This window comes from Gobio gobio (assembly GCF_949357685.1).
Source record: "Gobio gobio genome assembly, chromosome: 15".
NCBI lineage: Eukaryota > Metazoa > Chordata > Actinopteri > Cypriniformes > Gobionidae > Gobio > Gobio gobio.
The window spans coordinates 39,950,968-39,971,246 of NC_137108.1; the positions used below are offsets into that span (position 1 = coordinate 39,950,968).

The 20,279-nt window shown below is 38.5% G+C and overlaps 1 protein-coding gene across 1 annotated transcript in view; it reads right to left on the minus strand.

Moving 5' to 3' along the window:
• The window catches only part of cpne4a (copine IVa), a 102,465-nt gene that overhangs the window by 46,284 nt on the left and 35,902 nt on the right, over positions 1-20,279 (minus strand). The window contains exons 2-4 of the mRNA XM_079836117.1: positions 19,387-19,590; positions 18,414-18,485; positions 17,891-17,965 (exon numbers count right to left, since the gene is read on the minus strand). Coding sequence (XP_079692243.1) covers positions 17,891-17,965; positions 18,414-18,485; positions 19,387-19,434 — 195 coding nt within the window. The 5' untranslated portion in view covers positions 19,435-19,590. The remainder of the gene's footprint in view (positions 1-17,890; positions 17,966-18,413; positions 18,486-19,386; positions 19,591-20,279) is intronic.

The following is a 20,279-nucleotide window of genomic DNA, read 5'->3' on the forward strand; positions in this document are numbered from 1 at the left end:
TATGTAGCTGCAAAGTTACTTATAGTTAGTATAATGTCTGCTATGTGGACTATCGAATCAAAGTGTTACCTATTTATATTCCACACTATGTGTTATGCATCTAATGTGCATTTATGTAACCCAGTAGCAACACTATATGATACATCGTTTTTTATCTGTCTTTATAACATCTGTGAGCTCACTGCTTTAGCAATACTGTAGACATGCACTCCACTGCTCTTTCCTGGGATTGCACCTGCTCTAAATTCTGTCTGGCACGGTCATTGAAAACTAATTGTGTCCTTGCTGGTGACTTTTTCCGAGCAGCTCCCTGTTCAAGCACTGTCCCCATCCCACCTCTGCTGCGATCTGTCTGCTTAAAGGTCTCCTCACCTGCTAGAAGCCAAATATTGAGGGAATGGATGAAAATGACTTAATAAATGCAATCATCCGTTACATAGTTTATTTATTTTTAAATGTTTTTCAGAGCCAAATCTCTTATATTATTTGGCCATGCACCAAGGCATTCCAAAAATCAATCAAAATGTTATATATATATAGCACAATAAATACAACAGTAGTTGGCCATTGTGCTGTACAAGAGGATAAATATAATAATGCAATAATAAAATGAGTTTACATCAGAAGCACTAATTTGAAATCTATAAAATCAATATAAAAATATTTTTAATTTTTTTTAAAAAGATTTAATAATGTTGCCTCTGCAACGTAAAAAGCATTTAGCTATGTCTGAATAATGACATTATTCCTTACATAATATATTATCAAAATCAAATTACCTACAGTAATACATTACTTAACTACATTACTTAACATGAACAATATTTCTACAGCATTTATTATTAGCTAATGTTCATCTCGTCATACACTAATGCATTTTTAATATCAAAAGTTGTATCTGTTAACATTAGTTAATGCACTGAGAATGAACATTTCTATTAACTAACATAAACAAAGGATTATACACACACACACACACACACACACACCTAAATAAATTTCTATTGATGTATGTTTTGTTAGGATAAGACAATATTTGGCCGAGATACAATTATTTGCAAATCTGGAATCTGAGGGTGCAAAAAAAAATCTAAATATTGAGAAAATTGCCTTTAAAGTTGTCCAAATGAAGTCCTTAGCAATGCATATTACAACTAATAATACATTTATTATATATTTATGGTAGGAAATTTACAAATTATCTTCATGGAACAGGATCTTTACTTAATATCCTAATGATTTCTGGCATAAAAGAGAAATCGATAATTTTGACCCATACAATGTATTTGTTGGCTATAGACCCTTCACATTTCCGGGTTTCTCAGAGCGGAAGTCGTCATAGTTGGGTTAAATATTATAGCAGTGACAGAGTATACATAAAATATTTTGTTGTGTGCCCATTTGCTTAAATAGCAAAAGAAAAACTCCACAATAGTGATTTCACAACTTTCAAAAAAATTTTACCACCACACTCCCATAAATGCTATTAGAAACACTCACCGCAGCAGTAACATGTTTCTTGTAATTTGATTCAAAAGTAATAAAATACAAAGTATTAGTGTTATAGATGTAACTTTTTTTTTTTAAACAAAAACAAAAAACGTAGGATTTACGATATTGATGACCGTTAAATGCGTCATCACAGTCTGTGAAAAGGGTCTATTGGCAAAAATATAACGTTACCCGTGCAACTTATGACTGGTTTGTGGTCCAGGGTCACAGAATTCAAGCCGGCAGAGGCAGTGTGATGGACAAAGGACAATGGGCAAATTTGGCCAGGATGCCGAGGTTACATCCCTACTCTTTTTCCGAAGGACATCCACAGAGAGTCAGGACCTCGGTTTAACGTCTCATCCGAAGGACGGTGCTTATTGACAGTATAGTGTCCCCATCACTATAGTGGGGTGTTAGGACCCACACTGACCACAGGGTGAGCACCCCCTGCTGGCCTCACAAACACCTCTACCAGCAGCAACCTAGTTTTCCCAGGAGGTCTCCCATCCAGGTACTACTGACCAGGCTCAACCAGTGGGAAACCAGTCTTGGGCTAGGGTGGTATGGCTGCTGAAAAAAGCAGCCCAAAACCATGGGCGTCAGTTTGGTTTGAAATGTGCTGGGGACAGAGACGCATTCAGAAGTGCATTTTCAGAAGTGCTGGGTAAATTTTTTTTTCTCTTTCGCGCAGGTCATGTTTTGAAAGACCTGCAGCTTACTAATGTAAATAAATAAAAATGTCAGATGAGAGACATATTGCGGGTCTTATAGCCTATCTTACTCATGCCGACGAAAGCGCCCCGCGAATTCTTTAATATTTTTCATTTTTGCAATTTTTTTTACCACTTCATTATCAGAGTCCCACTGGAGCCCGTGTTTTTTTTTTATCCTCCCTATTACACATTAGTTACAGCCATTAAAATAGTTCAGTTTTGTTTTTAATGTCAAAGTAGATATATTTCGTTTTGTTTCTTTATTAAGTTAATTTAGAAAAATGTTTAAAGCATTTAATGTTTGTTAAACTAAAGTTTTTGCTTTTTAAAGTGACGACCAAGCGGCCAGCGGCCGACAGTGAGTTAACCCAACACTTTAGCCTCTGAAATCAACACTTGACTTGTCTTGCTTATTAAATCCATAAAAAACACTTAAAGCATCGTTTAAACGTTTAGCCTATTATCACCACCATCACAGTAAAAAGGCATTTTTGACAAGATGAGGCAGGCAGATCGCAACGGCGCGCGCAAACAAAACGGGCTACACAATCTAAACAAATAATTAAAAATAAAAATCATGCTGGTTGTCTTACCTTAGGCTACACCTCTCCGCGAAATGAATATATATCCGATCTTCAATTCCCGTGCTATATGCACATTTAACGGAGTTCATGTCAACGAAATCAACCGATATGAGCATTTTATTCATCAGCTCTTTTCAACATCAAAGACCGCATTATGAGAACGAGCGACCTAAACACTGGTAAGAGCATTTAGTCTCATTAATTTTAATGAAGATGATTGTGCTTTTGAGCATCTAAAACTTAGCTTATTTTCAGTTTCACTTGTGGCAGTTTGCGTGTTGGCTTGCTTTACTCATTTGCGGTGATGCGTGTTGCATAGCGCCGTCCTATAGCCTAAAAAAGCCCGAAGCCCGGCCCGCGTCTGAGGTAGGCTATGACTGGAAAATTGGCCCGAAGCCCGGCCCTAGGGCGTAAAAAAGTCGGGGCCCGTCGGGCTCGGGCAGAAATGTAGGGCTCTACTTTGAGTAAGGCTGAAAGCGTCTTTCTTTTTAATACATTTCTTGAATGTCTCAATTACAGTAGGCCTAGCCTATAGATAATTATGATATTTGTGACTGCACCGGGGTCCGTCATTACGCTAAATCATGAGCGGTCCATGGCACCTGCTACCCATGGCTGTTAAGAACTGTATAGGCTACATCAATCCATTACAACAATTTCGTGTTATGGGCACTGCCACTGATACAGGCAGCGGAAGAGCCTATTTTACGGAGCTTGCTTCTGCTTTTCAAACGTTTTTACAACAAAAGATGTCGTTAAAACGACATAAGATCTCGTTATTATGAGAAAAGATGTAGTTAAAACGACATAAGATATCGTTATTACGACACAATTGAGTGGAAAAAATAATATGTGTGTGCCAGCAATGCTTCACCGCAAAAGTGAACTCGAGGTTTAAAAAAAAAAAAAAAAAAAGTGGTGGGTACAAAAGGACTCATGACGAAATCTGGTGGGTACGCGTCCCCCCCGTCCCCCCCGAAATCGACGCCTATGCCCAAAACTTAACTGCCAAAATATTGTGATAGAATTTTATTGCCATTTCAAGCAAAAACTCAATTCATTTTCCCCCAGGAATCAGGAAAAAAATATGTAATTTTCCTTAGTAAAAGCATCTTGATTTAAGAATTTAGATATTTGGACAGAAATACCAAGTCAGAAAAGCATGTATTGTAGTGTGGTTTTACCTGTGGTGATCGAAATAGAGCACTTAAAGCATTAGAGCATTTAAATAAGAATAGAGTTCTAACTCCGTAATAATATTAAAATTTCACCCATTAAAACTTTTATCAACCAAAAAGTTTTACAGATATTGTTAAAGCTACACTGTGTGATATTTTCCCCCATCTAGTGGTGAAAAGGTATATGACCATCCAGTGAATTTTTGTTTCTGTTCCTCTCAATTCCGATTTCGTTTCAACTCCTACGGTGGCCGATTTAGTCCAAGATTAACATGGCTTCCAGTTCGACCTCGTCCACATTCGACACGGTGCCTGTGGGATATTCTGTGCGCAGTGGGATGGTTGGAACTCAACTGGCCTAATTATTCGGCTAGAAAGAACTGCAGCTAATCCAGAGTGAACTTTGATGATAGTAATGTTTATTCAGTCATCCAATTGCAAGGCATAAACAGGTTTGCGTGGATATGTACATAAATGTGGTTTCTGTGAGAGAACAAATAAGGATGGTAAATATACATACACAGTTAAGAACTGTATAACTATACTTATAAGTTACATTTGTATAATGTAACCGCAAACCAGTTATTGTACCATATATAGGCGCTAAATGCAGCTGCATTAAAAGGAGCGGAGCTGCCGCTGCTGCTGCTAACAAGCGGTGTCCGGTTACAAAAGTGTGTGCGCCGCTTTAACGTTAGCACTGCAGTGCGCTCTGTATAACAATTGTTAATATGCCGATCAGACCTGATACATATTTCCATCAACATACATTACAAGCCAATATTTTCTAAAAACGAATAAACATTGTTCATAACAAAATAACTGAATGATTATTCAAATAGGTGAGCATTACGCTATTGTATGTTGACACAAAAATACTTTTGAGGTGACATCAACTGAATTACGCGATGACACTCTGAAACACATCTACAATGACAATAACTATTATTACTTACGGAGTTATTAACGTACAGAAATACCACACAAGGAAAAACAGACTTTTGAGGAATAAACAAGCCAGGAAAACTCCGTATAACTCTGTTACTGGACGCTGCTGAGATGAAAACTCTCTGCACATGCACCAGACAAGTCTGAACAAGTTGATGCGCACATGCGCGAGGCAGAGAATTTTGTACAGTGCCATCGAGTATTAAAACCGGTTAAAACGCGAAAGGCGAAGCTTGAATTTACGGGTATGTCCCTCTTTGGCTAATGTACTTTCAAGATGGAGGGGCAACATGGCGACCACCGTTAGATCCCATTACCTTATGTATTTTCAATGGCATATTATAAACTTACGAGAATACTTTATTACTTGAAAGAAGTAAATATACATTAATGAGCTCATATATTTTTGACAGAACTAAGTGTTTTTAGCTAAGAATAGACTAAAAAAGTTACACAGTGTAGCTTTAAATATCTATACATTTCCTGTGTCCTATCCATAGACTGTAAAAAGTCCTATCTCAAGCTACTCTACTGTCAGCTCAAGCTTTTGTCAAATCTGTCATGTTTCAAAGAAACAAAACATGTCATATATAAATAAAAAAGAAAAGGGACCCGCCCCCGGGTATGTCCACAATATCGAATCCGGCCCCCTTTAAAAAAAGTTTGGACACCCCTGCTGTAGTCCTTAGAAATGGATTTCTTTAAACGTTGTAACTTTGCAGATGTTGTTTATGCTCAAGCAGCAACATTACACGCTAGCTAAAGTTAGAATAGTGAAATCGTGGTTTACCACCCCTTTAACCCTCAGATAAACAAGTGCATCATGTTTAATGTAACAGTAAGAATAAGCCCATTTAAGTGTAAAAAGTGCCCAATATAAGAGATTCTGATTACAAAGCAACGAAAGCAGGCATTAGATGCACACACCACTGCCAAAATGCGTCATTCATGATCATGATAGGCCTACTGTACGATAATCCGCCAACAAAAAATAACCGCTTACCTTTATGTTGCACTTTCACAGAAATACAATGTCTTTTGTGAAGTAGCTACATAGAACATAACAGTCAAAACTGATTAACGGTGGATTCACACCTCTTTCAGCAGCTAATGTTAGAGTGAAACGTTAGTCTAGATGTCCAGATGCTTCTTAATACTACAACATTTCAATTCAAGTCATTCAACTGCTCTCAGAGATGGTTATCTATGAGTCTTCGACTCATAGTTGTAATCCACATTTTGAGAGTTGGTTCACTCGCTAACTGTAACGTTAGATAACTTAATGTATATTTATGCCACTTTGGCGTAGCGATCACTTGAATACACAGCAATAATGCTGCCTTCAAGTCCTCTTGGAATTATCATAATATACATTGCACATGAACGCCCTCACATTTTAAAACTTGAATGCAATGCGCTCGTAATCACGACTTCAGAAGTCAGAATCACCAATTATCTGATAGCACGTGAAGGCAGCATTAATTATCGCGCTAAAAACCTGCCAGTCATGAATCGACTTCCTGCTGATCGCTGATTGGCTGAAAGTGCGAGCTCTTCAAACCAGTGACAGCTGACTCTGCGTGGCTCAGTGAGTGTGTTTAGTAACGTCCGTCATGGTGGCTGGTTTTATGGAGTACATGCACACTTCAGTTTTGTTTATTAACCAGACTATACAATATAGATTTTGAAAACGGCCAAACTGACCCCAAACCAGCTCAAAAAACCAAGCCCATTTTTACCATGGTTTTACCCGCACAATCAAATTCAAACCCGGCCAATTGAGAATGAGATGTCGTCACGACACAGCGCCCCGCCCCCAAATATCACGGCATCCCATTCCTCCCCCTTCCGCCATTTTGGGCGGATTCCCCGCCAGGTAATGGATTCGGACAGAGATTGGAGAAGAGATATTCTGCTGATTATTATGTACAGTTTTCCAAATTCAACTGAACAGTTTTAATCCACCCAAGCCGATCTGAGAAAGCAGCGGCTGGTAAACGTACGCCATTATTTCACCACAGGGTGTCAGTCATGGTCTAAACTAATGATCGCGATGCTGAAGTGTGAGACACTTGATGAATACGAACCTTTATTTGAATTAAACATGTTAATCACTATTCTGTCATTTTTCACTGTCATTTACTGTATGTTATAAACATGTCTATACCCAAACCGCTTAATTAATATTCAAGGTAGGCCTAGTTGACTGTCATTTTCCTCTACTGTATGCATCACTGTTAAAGATTAATTCAATATTTAACATTGTTAACGTTACATTCATTTAAGTTAAGTACCGAGCATTCATTGTACTTAAGAAGGCTGGAATAAAAGCACCAGCGCACACAAAAGATCATTTTAATTTTTAGTCAAATTCATTTAAAAATGTAAATTCAACAGGTATAAAATATGATCAGTAAGAGAAAAACACTGCTAATGAGGACGAGCACTGGACTGCTGCAGGATAGTGGGGAGATATATATTATTATTCAGAATGCACAGGAAATATATTTATAGAAACATTTCAGTGCAAGGTGGTAAAGTTCTGAGTTCTGCTGCGGCAGCTCGTATGGGTCAACGTTTTTGATATCAGCCAGCTTCTCTAAATACCTCAGCTTGGCGCTGGTAGTAAGTTTCTCCCTGTAAGAGACCTCTTCTTCTCCATTTCTTCTAAGTTTTCTCGTAATTTCTCCGCTTAAACGCCGCGATGATAATTCCTCGAGCCGTCTTTCCTTCTCTGATATCTGGGTGCTTCTCAATATCCCTCCTCGTTTCCTCGCTCCTCCGTCCTCCATCCTATGACCCGGAAACCGACCGAGCTCAGCCATCTTGTAGGACATCTCAGTTCTCTAATTCCGTCGCGAGGAGTGAGGAGTCTTAAGCGAGGATACATGGGTATCCTTTGCAGAAGTGTTTTATCGACTAAACGTGACGCACGTATAAATTCTCCTCCCCCTTCACATCTTGCCACAGTTTATTCATTATTATTATTATTATTATTATGTTTACATGTAGGCTACAAGACACAAATGTATGTCAAATAACAACAACTGACAGTTGCAGAATTATATCAAAGCACAAGAAAATTAAAGAAACAAACTGTAATACTATACAACAAATAAAAAGCAGTTAATAACTGGGAATAATTAATTGACAACGCTTTGAAGTGACGCTAAAGGGAGCGAGGATATATCATTTCACTTCATTTAATTCCTCCGTCCTTCATTTAATTCCTCCGTCCTCCCGTCTTTTCCTTGCGTCCTTCCCTTGCACCCTAAAGGGGTGGAGCTAAGACGCGAGGAAAGGAAACGAGGATGCACAAATAAGAATTGAGAAGCACCCTCTGTATCGCTCTTACAATGTTGCCCCTGGCAACCGATAGCGTGGGATCCCAAAATGGTGGACGGGCTCAGACTCCGCCCAATTTGTCACGTGACAGCAAGCGACCATGACGTATCTTCTCATTCTCAATCTGGCAACACTGGCCGCTGACTGGGCGGTGTCACGTGACTACATGCGCCGTTTTATGTTTTTAAGGGGAAAGAAGTTCTGAATCTCAGATTCGATTACTTTTCGATTAATCTTCCAGCCTAAGTCAGGTGCAAAAAAAACCAACATTAGATCACTCCCGAAGATGGAATTGAGTTTCGTTCACTAATAATTGCACGGTTTCTTTCGTATTTGTACGCACAGGAGTACTTCTCACGAGAAATCTCCGCCTGATTCACAAAATGTTCGTACGCACATGAATTTGTTCTTAAGCCACTGATCTATATAAATGATAATTTATATAGATCAGTGTCTTAACCTCGTTCTGATGTTAGTGAATGTGGAGCATTCTAAATGAGCAGCCACGTGCACGAGGTTAGTAATTTGCATAAAACGCACCCAAACCATTTCCATATAAGGGCTTTCCGCGCAAGCTTTCCTTGCAGCCTTTCGTCACTCTTGTCAAACTTGCAGCTGTTCGCAGACACGCTCTCGCCCGATCCTCAAGCAATGCCAAGTGTGCCATTCTCACCAGTTCTTACAATAAACACCTTTTATACAGATTACAGACCTCACATTAGGCAGCAGTACAGTACACCTTTATCTGTGTTATTCAGAGAAACCTCGCAGCTGAAGATATAATGCAGCTTTTATTTTATATGATCGAATGTATTCAAGATTAAATTACATTGTATTATTTAATAATTTTATATACGGATAATATACAATTAATGCAATATACTTCAATGTAATTATAGTCATGTTAAGATGACATATAACTTCTTAACACGATTATAAAGCCACACAGAGTAGTTATTTTGCATAGGCTACGTGTGGTTTCAATTGTTCCTATATTTTTTCGTAAATTTATAAAGAAAAAAAATTACCAAATCTTTGGTGAATTGTAATTTGTTCTTAAAATCGTTCATACACACATTTCACAAACAAATTTGTGCAGTATGCATAATTGAGACCCAATGTCTCATTCATCACGACTTTCCTTTCTTGTTTTTGGATGAATCAGCGATTTAATAAATCTTTTAAATTAATGATTCAATGACAAACACTTCTAAATAAAGGGAGAAAAATAAACACATAAGAATAAATAATGTGTACTCACATATTTGATTTAATATGTAAACAAAAGAAACCATTATGTGTCAATATTAACTAATTGATTGAATTTACAGAAAAGGTATTATATCGTGATATATATCGTTATCGGGATATGAGATGACTTATCGTGTTATCAGATTTTTGCCCATTGACCACCTACCCAAGCATTGTTGTAGCATTGTACACTGTATATAAAACACTTTCTCAGAGGCTAGAGGCAGGTATACTGAATGACTGTACTGAATTACCAGAAGCCATTTTCAGGACTTTCAGATCTTTCCGAACAACTTTAACAAGTTTTTTTTTTTTTTTAAATCTGACGCCTCATCCGAAGACTTTCAAAGATGCTGTCTACAACAGTGTTCTCCTAAATGCTTAGTCAGTCAGTCAAACTTAAAGACAAGGGGAATGAAATTGCAACGTTTTCAGAGAATTTTGCCAGCCTGGGTCTCTGATCTCTCTACCTAGAAGCTATCTAGAAGCTTAATCAAAGTTTAAATATCTCAGATGCTAAAGGATGTGATTTTCACTGAAGGTTTATGATTAAGGAGAAGAAAAGGGCTCTAAAATGAAAAATTATTTAAAGGAGGCTTTCATGTTCGTCTGTAGCAGAGTGTAGTGTACCCTCATTGTTCACTGGCCAGTGTCATGTGAAAACGGTGAACCTATCAGTGCTGGGGTTTCAGAATATAAAATGGGAGGGGTTGGGTTGGGTTATCAGATGCGTTAGCATCCGTACCGCCCCTTTACAGAAGTTCTTCATTTATATGGGGTATTGTTTGGTGCATCATCTCCGTTTCTGCTTTCTGTGTGCAGGCTGCCCCGTGTTTTCAGGTTGGTATTTCTGTTTTAAGAGGGATTCTCGTCAATGGACTGGTTTATTTATTACTTTGTTTCTATGTGTAGTTTGTCAAGGAACAAATAGCTGCACATTGATATGGTGACCGACCACCGCATTTTAAACATCTCTTGGTATGCTGTTTCATGTTTGACAGGTTGATTGCACGTCCAAGGCTTTCATTGATTTATAATTTATTATTTATTATGTGTGTGGGTGTATTGTTATTGTAACTCCAGGCCCAGTATATTGCTCGCCGGGGAATGCGTGCTGAATTATAAATTGTGGCCATTCTTTGGTCATTTTGTTCCTCAAACGTGCGGGTGATTGTGGCCTTGTTTGTTATTATTGAAGTGAAATTTATTATTATTGAAGTAGTTTTCTTTTCCTCTTTTTGTACGTTTGTGTATTTATGCATTATGCATTGAATGTACCATCATTTATTTTGTTGGTTCAAATTACAGCTTTTTTATTATTAAGTTATCCTAAGTGTGACTGATTGAATATTGTTTTTTTTTCTCCTCCTTGTTTTGTTGAACTGTTGATTATTCGGGGCTGGCTATTACCATCTAATTATTGGTAGTATCACGAACGGCTCCGAAACACACGGGTTGAGGATCCAAATGCAGTCGTTTATTAGGGTAGTCCAAAATACAGGCAAAGGGTCAAAACCACGGGGCAAATAATCCAAACAATAACAGGGCAGAAAAACACAGACAAACATGGAAATCCAGGAAACCAGGCAGAAAATCAGAACCATTTCACAGGAAACTAGAGAGAGCACTCAGAAATGCAGTGTGACACTAACAAGACTTCGCAATGAATGACAGGCTGTTTCGCAATTCCAAGTATGCAAACTGCAAATGGAACATGCTTGATAGTGTGTATATTTTAGGCTACAATAAAACAAAATATCTTAGAAAACACCACTCTGCCTCTTCACTGTAATAAAATTAAATATGACAAAGCACAACCCTGTCTCTTTTTGTTAAATGACAGTTTTAATTATCAATAATACATAAAAGTATAAGCAAAAAGTATAAGAAGCTATACAATAAGAAATAAAGCAAAAATTCAGTCATTGCTTTCCTATAGCTCAAACAATAGAGCGTGGCGCTAGCAACGCCAACACTGAAAAAAATTATTATGGCCCGATTAAATTAAGCATAATTAATTTGTGCTCGTTTAAATAATTTAAATTTAGTTTTTTGATTTTAATTTTAAAAAATGATTTGGTTCTATGGGAATTGCATGTGTTTTTGTTTAAATTGAGATAAAATAAATTGATTGCAACCACTTACGATAAAAAAGCTCTCACACACACACTGTCCCGGCGCCGCCGCCTGCCTTCCACTCACGTCACTTTTTTAAAATCCCCTACAGCGCGAAACATGAGTCCCGCAAACGCGGCGCCGAGGAGCTTGTTTGTAATCGGAGGACAAATGGCTCCTTAGTTTCGAAATGGTTTGGGTACAAGGTGATCGCGTTGAAAATAAAGGCATTTGTCGAGCGTTAGAAGCTCATTTGAAACATTGCCGCGGCTCATTTAAGAAAAGGACAGCTCCGAATAGACGCCGCTTTAGTTCGAGGTAGTGCTAACAATAATAAAGAAAGATGATGATCAACACCTTATGTGTACATCTACACTGAAATGTAGATGTAATATATTTCCAAATGTAAGCCCATCTTATGCGGAATGTTGTCTAATAGACTGCAACACGATAAAACCAATGGATAAAACAGGCACCTTCAGAATGCGTAAAAGACGCACCGGCCAAGGCAGGTCTAACTCACTGTGTGCCTTCTAATTAAGCACTGAATAACACAAGTTGCAACTTACATCTGTGTCGTTCTTTTTGGTGAAATGTTCCCACACACTACTTTTCTTTGCACGCTTCATACTATCGTCTGCCCTGGCTCTAACCGCAAACCTTGTGAGCGCGCAAACCCAAACGCTGACCTCGCGCCAAATGTTTTTATTGGTTTATTAAGTACAAACAGTCGAGTTATTGAAAATTGAGTGTGAGGGATTTGTTCACTTCACACAAAAAGATTTTGGAATGAGATGGCTAACTGTAGTAGCGTTTAGTCCACTGTCTATAATAGCCTAATTTAGAGATCACTTTTTTTTTTTTAACCGACAACTTTGATCGGTTAACGTTGATACGGTCAACCATCGGTCAAACGGTCATCGGTTAACATCCCTAATGTAAATGTGTACCTTTAATGCAATGTAAGCCAAATGCATAAATGTAAATGTCAAACATACAAAGTCAGCGCGCCAAAATATATAAAGTTATGAAACTTATCTTTGCCCTCATTCAAAACGATTTGACAGGGAACAAATGATAGATTCATGAGACCAAAGATCACCTGTTAGATATACACAAGACGAATCAGGGCCAGCGGTAAGCGTTAGAAGGACTAGCCGAGGTAAGGCTGAGCGCTGAGCACCCGGTGGTCGACTGGATCTCACAACTCCGAAAAAGTCAGATCAAATTTTCAGATAGGCGCTATATTCATCAATAAACCACAGATTTGAGCTTTAAACAACTACATTCTCGCCTGAAAAACTCTTAAAACTACATTGTGACATATTAACAGTAGTATTTTTAAATTACATGGCTTTTCTCCACAACTATTGATTGACGCTTGCTGGTTGGTGCGAAATGCATTCTGGGATACCTGTCTGTCTTAAGTCCGAACAAAGTCACCTCTCGATGCATCCTCAATAAAAGGGGTGGATCAAGAACACATCCAGGGATTTGAACTGTACTTGGCTAGATGTGAACTTTGAATACAGGGGTGCAGGTATGACGTCACTTTGTAGGCCAACCGACCATGCTGGTTCCCTCGAGAAAAACCCAATAGGATTTTCCCATAGGCTTTTCGATTATCGCAAAAAAACAAGCTTTTTTATCAACAAAAGTTGATGATACTTACACGTTTTGTCGACCAAGACAATTATCACAGATGAACACAACTTTTATTAATTTTGAAGCCTAAATGCAGTCGCCAGTAGTAAAAAGCTAAAGGGAGGCTATAAACGAACTACACCATGGTCCCAAGACTTCAACGTCACCATCACTAAGCTAAGAATAGTTTATAAGAGCACAATTATGAGCATAATGAGGCTGTAAACGCGGACTGAGCTTACCTTTTTGGCGTGATGATGTTTATTGTCATCGACAGCCTCTGTAGTCCCATTTAGCCACTTATTAGCAAACGCCTTTTTCAAGACACGTAACAGCTTCAAAAAAAATCATAAGTGGGGTAATACTAATGTATTTTATGTCGTAGAATAAAACGTGAAAGTGTCTTGAGCTTGTTCCATTAAAAAAAAAACATTGACTTCGGGACAAGGGAACTGGAAGTGCTAAAATGCTAACTCACTTCCGTGTTTTAGCCTACAAAGTAACATATACCTGCACCACTCTATTGGAACAGTACTTGAGCAGTGACTGATGACGTTTCATCACAAGAACACAAGTACAGACAAGTACATAACAGGGTTTATATAGGCTGGGCTTAAGGTAATGAGCAACACCTGGAAGTAACCAGGGATAATGAGTCCAGGCAATGGGTTATGGGAGATGTAGTCCATGGTTAGCCTAGAAATCTAGACGCACCCTAGCGGCAGCAAATGTAATTTGCAGCCAGGGTCGTCTAGCAACTCTCCTTTGGCTTGCGAGCTGGAAAAACCAAACTCTGGTCAGGCCAATCACATCGTGTATAGAGTCGGTGGACGGGCTTAACATAATGACGGCAGAGTTGCCGCTGTTCCGCGTGCTACTCGTAAACAAAGAAGCTGGCGAACAGCGGTCTTTCGAATCGGCTTTGGCCGCGACTCTTGAAGACTTGGAGTTAAGCTTTTCTTTGAGGAAAGAACAAATAACAGCACTGAAGTCATTCTTAACAAAGGAAGATGTGTTCAGAGTTTTGCCAACCGAATAAGGCAAAAGTTTAATCTATCAACTAACTTCACTTCACCTTCTTCGTTGCTCTGGTTGGTTGTAGCACTGTCCTATTGCATGCAGAGGGAATTTGAAAGACAACCGTTTAACCCGCCCCTCGGATTGAGCCCTGCCAATGGTGTGTTCCCAGACCCAACATCTGGATGTGGGTCTGGCTTGTCAGGCTAGTCCATGGTAGGAAAGCAAGGGAGATCTGCTGAGAGACGCATACTTTCAAACACTTCCGTGTGTATCAGCGCTCAAAATGCTAGAGGAAATGCTGGTATCGTCACATTTTTAACATTTCAGTACCGACCGAAGTGTATGTGCTGTTAAGTGTGGAGTGAGAATTGAGGGCTGCAGCAGGCCATCTCCCTCCTTTTCCTTTGTATCTCTTTTGTATTTTTGTATATTGGAGTTGTGGTTTTGTGTAATGTTTCTTTTAATCCTTTTTTTTTTGTCTGTGAATATCGAGCTCCTTTGCCAGATTAATGTATTGATTGATTGATTTTAATCTATTTTATACTTTAACAAGGTTACCTCGTCTTTCGAGCGTTAGTTAGAGTTTATGGTGTCTTTCTATTCTTTTCTTCATTACCTGATGGCCCTGCCACACCATTTGACATCTTGTCAAGCAGCAGTATGAGACGCTCTGGGAGAAACTGAGAAACTCCTGTGGATCGTTTGTTATGCTTGTATTAATCCCTCTTATTAATTTTAGTCCCATGTAATTACCCTGCTGACAAGAGTTGATTGTGCCTCCTAGAAGAACAGTATACTCACTCTCTCTCGCTCTCGCTCTCTCTCTCTCTCTCTCTCGCGCGCTTTTTTCAGGATTTTCCGGGGGAGCTTTAGCTTTAATTTCTACATTTCCATAACTGTTTATTTCACACCAACATAATGAATTGTTCTGCATCTGCGAGAGTGTGGATGGGCTTTTGATACCGCGGCTCAACTTGCTGCTCTCTACTGCACAGACACCGGTCCCGAGATCACTACTGCGCAGACTCGGCCTCAAATCTGTACAAGATGTCAGCGCCATATTCAGACGTAGGCTGCTTCACTTTTCTTCAGTGGAAGGCAGTGAAGACACATTGTCCATATTTTTTACGGTCTACGATCTCAACAGTTTGAACACTCATTTCATATTCCTCTCACAATGTAAGGGTTAGGACTTTGCCAAGAGGCTGTTATTTAAGGATTGGGGGAGATAAACTATATTTGACATGTGATAGCAAACACAAGTCTTAATGCAAGAGAGCAGAAAAATTGCTCAGCTGCAAAAGCTGGACTATTCTAGGGGTCAGTATGAAAGCTTGTTTCCACCACAGAATGAAAAATAAAAAAGGTAATTGTGACTTTTTATCTCACAATTCTGAGAAAAAAAAGTCACAATTATCTTTTAAAATGTTTTATTATGTGGCGGAAACAAGCTTGACTGAAAAATGGTTAAGAAAAAAATGAGCGTCTTCGATGCAAAGGAAATTATTCACTATACCATTCAAAAATTTGTTTTTTTATCGTTTTTTTATTGTTTTATTGTAAGATTTGATTATGTTTTTGAAAGAAATCTCAAATTCTCCCCAAGGCTGCATTTATTAAGTACTCTAGAACAGTAATATTGTGAAATATTATATATATTTTAACGTTGCCATTTACTCCTGAGATGGCAAATACTCCAGTCTTCAGTCACATCATCCTTTAGAAATCATTCTAATATGTAATCTAATAACATTTGGCTCTCAGGAAACATTTCTTATTATTATCAATGTTGAAGTTAATATTTTTGTGAAAACTGTAATACATTTTTTAATATATATAATTAAAGGGTTAGTTCACCCAAAAATGAAAATTCTGTCATTAATTACTAACCCTTTTTTTTTAGTTGAAATCTGATGGCTCTGAAAGGCCTCCATTGGCACAATGCACTCTCAAGACCCTTAAAAGGTACTAAAGACGTCGTTACAAAGTCCATCTCACTACAGTGGTTCTACAATAACTTTATGGAGTGACGAGAATAGTTTTTGTGCGCAAAAAAACCCTAAATAACGACTTATATAGTGATGACGATTTCAAAACACGGCATCATAAAGCTTCGAAGCGTTATGAATCAGTGAGTCGACTCAGCAGTTTGGATCGCCAAATTTCAGCAGTTTGGCGCGCGATCCGAATCATGATTCGACTTTCATAGCCATCAGATTTCAACTAAAATATCTTAGATTAGATTAGATTAGATTCAACTTTATTGTCATTACACAAGTACAAGTACAAGGCAACGAAATGCAGTTTAGGTCTAACCAGAAGTGCAATAGCAGCAAGTGCAGGATATACAATGGATGCGTAAGTGCAGGACATGGATATGTACTGAATATGTATAAATATGTATAAATAGAGAGACGTTATTACTATAAACAGAACTGAATTTACAGGTGAATTTTCATTTGAATTTTCATTTGTGTTCTGAAGATGAACGGAGGTCTTACGGGTGTCGAACGACATGAGGGTAAGTAATTAATGACAGAATTTTCATTTTTGGGTGAACTAACCCTTTAAATATTTTTGTGAAAACTGTAATACATTTTTTTCAGGATTTTTTAATGAATAGAAATTTCAAAAGAACAGCATTTATTTGAAATAAAAATCTTTTTTAACATTATAAATGTACTTTCCTGTCACTTTCAATCAATTCAATGCATCCTTGCTGAATAAACAGCAATACTGACTCCAAATCTCTTGGGTTAAATGTGCACTATGTAAACATTTTTCAGTGAAATATCCAAAAACCACAAGGCCTTTGTTATATATTTTGTTCAGTTGAGTACTTACAATATCCCAAATGTTTCCAACTATTTTTAAATCGTGAGAAAATTGCCATTTTAACCAAGGAACCGGGACGTGTGAGGGAGTAGCCTGTCAATTGCGTCATATCTGCGTTACCCTCGGTTTCCGGTTTTATTTTGCAGAAACGCTTTACTCTCACTGCAGTGTGAACAAGTGTCATAGCAGCCGCCGAGCAAATGAACAGAGTATTGTCATAACGTAATTTTCAACACACTCAAATGTATCTAATATGATAAACAGAGCTGCGTTACCTCATACTCATGACCGGAAAAGCGGAAATGGCGCCTGCGACTGTGGAATAAAAGTCCCTCTGCTCGCGAGGCGTGTGTTGGTTTCATCTTATTAACAATCGCTATAGCGGCCTTGCTCAGCTCCCACAACACTCGGCCCTGCTCTGCTTCATATTACAGTAACGTTAATAATCACATCCATGAACATGATTTCTGCCCGAGTCCTATCCCGATTCTTTTCCACCGGCTGTGAGGTGGAGACCACATGTCCCAAGATTCTGCGCTCAAACTAGACGTCATCAAACTAGGCCTTTGTTTTGAATAGGCGACCTCTAGCGGACGTAAAAGTTACATAATGCACCTTTAAGTGCACCTCATAAAAATATGTATGACATGACCTCTTAAAAAGCATCATAAGGCTCAAAACTAATTGCAGATAAAAATTGTTGTTACATAAGATCACTTTATATTCTGAATAAACATACAAAATACACAGGAGGTCTTCCTACCTTATCATCCAGCTTCCTCGCACTGAATGAGAGTTCAACATAATCGTTATTTCCTGTCAGCTCCTCAGCGGTGATCTGGAGAGATTGAGAATGATGAATTTTTTTCAGCACAAGAGAAAACTGAATCAGAAGCCAACCATGAGGACTGACATTTGTTTTATAGATCTGTCTTCTCTCACCCACTGAGCTTTGCATGTTTAACTGTTGCTGCTGTGTTCTGCCAATTTACATTAACAAGCTCCTCGGGCCATTTTCTACCATTTTTGTTTTATAGCCCGCCTTCAATACCACACCTGACTGTTTCGGAAGATTCTTGTATACATAGAGAATTTGCTGTTGTTTGCCTGTGTTCAATAGTAGCATTGATAATTCTAAGCACATCTGTCATACAAAGTGCAAAGCTTTTAAAGGTTAGACCATGAAATGCTTGCATAAGGCCATTTGCTGGTGTTGTGCACTGCTGGGTGTTTGCATAAGTAGAGCGTGAGAGAAAGCAACCAGATAAATTTGGGAAAGTGCTCACCGTAATAGACGATTTCCCAACTGTGTTGCCCTGTTTAAGCAGGGCTTTGGTGAATTTTCTCTGGGAGATGATCTATTTGGAAAGAAATAAGATGCATTAAGTCGGTCGGAGGCTGCCTTGTTTTGATGCTGCTTTTGATGGACAGAACACACAAAAAAACACAATTATGAGCAGAGCACAGCACATAATAACACCTCGGGGAGAATTTGGCATGTAAGCTTAGTTCATAATTACACTAAGAAGTCTTATCCACTCCAGATAAACGCTTCATTATTAGTTGTTAAATATTTATAAATAGGAGGGAGTGTTTTTGGATTTATTTCCTCTAGAAACTCTGTACCAGCGAGCATCAACACCTCGCTCTCTCCCTTTATTAAACGCAGATCATTTCAACAATTATCCTCTCCTCTTCCCCCTCCAACCAAAACAGACTGAACTAAAACAAACAACCCAGCTCCCCGGAGAGAAAACCAGACCTAGAAAGTGGCTTTGATGCAAAAAGATAAACACATGAATATTTTGAACAAAATGAATATTGGCATCCGTTATACATTATAAGCTTCTAGCAAATTCTTGACTGAGAAACTGCAAATCTTAACCATCTGGCGGAAGATCATGTGTCTGGTTTTCCATTTGCTCAAACTGCAGATAAGAGACTAGCATAGCCCATCTGGGCCGGCATTCCCCCCACACTGAGGCAGTTACACAGACATCTCACGTTTCACAATTCAATCAGCCGTAAAATGTCCGGAAATGCTCTTAACGGTTGTTGGTGTGATTATTTAATTAGGAGGCTTCATCTGATTTGAGCACAGTGCCGGCCCTGCTCTTCCCCGACTGTGTGCAATCAATGATCACATAGAGATCCTGTTGCAAAAATGAGCATTGCTAAGCAAAACATGAAAAGCCATAATAATTATACATAACTCGCTTGAATTTCTATGTATATTGCGAGATGCAGGTGGTTGCTCACTTGGCCCAGTGTGCACTCAACGGCTCCCAGGCAGTCCGCCTCTTTCATGCCATTATGGCTGCTGCTGATGTCGTAGAGCTCGTAGCGTAGTCGCTGTACCTCTTCGAAGTAAAAGTCCAGGGTGAAGACCTTAGAAAACGTGGGGTTTATACAACTCCGAATCACCTCCGTCCTGTCCACCTGTAAACAGCAGAAAACAAATATCTACTTGGATTATGTTCCGAATAGCACACTAACAATGCTACTATTTCTGCAGTAATTATATAGTAATATATTGCCCAAATTTGCAGTATATTGCACGGAATCCAGCATCCTGCACTCAACCTATCCTAACCTTTTTAACCCCATCATTGTCCACAACAATATTCGAAGGCCCCATGACTTTTCAAGTCACTTACTGGATGTTTTAAAAATATTTTTTATTCAATTTCATATCGTAAAGCTTGACTTAACTAGATTTAAAAAAAAAAAAAAAAAACATGCCCAATGGACTTATACGATTTTATTAAAGAGCACCTATCATGGCATTTAAAATGTTCCAAATATTGTTTTAGAAGTCCCCAACAACAGTTTTGCATGCATGCAATGACAAAAAAGACTTTAGTTTTCTTATAATATGCATTTATTTTTACCTGTTTTGACAGTGATTCTCAAAAGATTCCTTTAGTGATTCACTTTTCAAAACCCCGCCTTTACGTGATCTGCGGTGATTGGTCCGATAACCCAGTCAGTTGTGATTGGTATAGTCTGTGCAGATATTTTCGGAAACGGAACGCTCATCAAAGTCTTATAGTGACAATAATTTGTTAATATGTGTCAGGAGTTATGAATATGAAAACCGCGTCTGTACCGTTTGATTGTAATATGAGCCTCAGCTGATCTCATTCATAAAA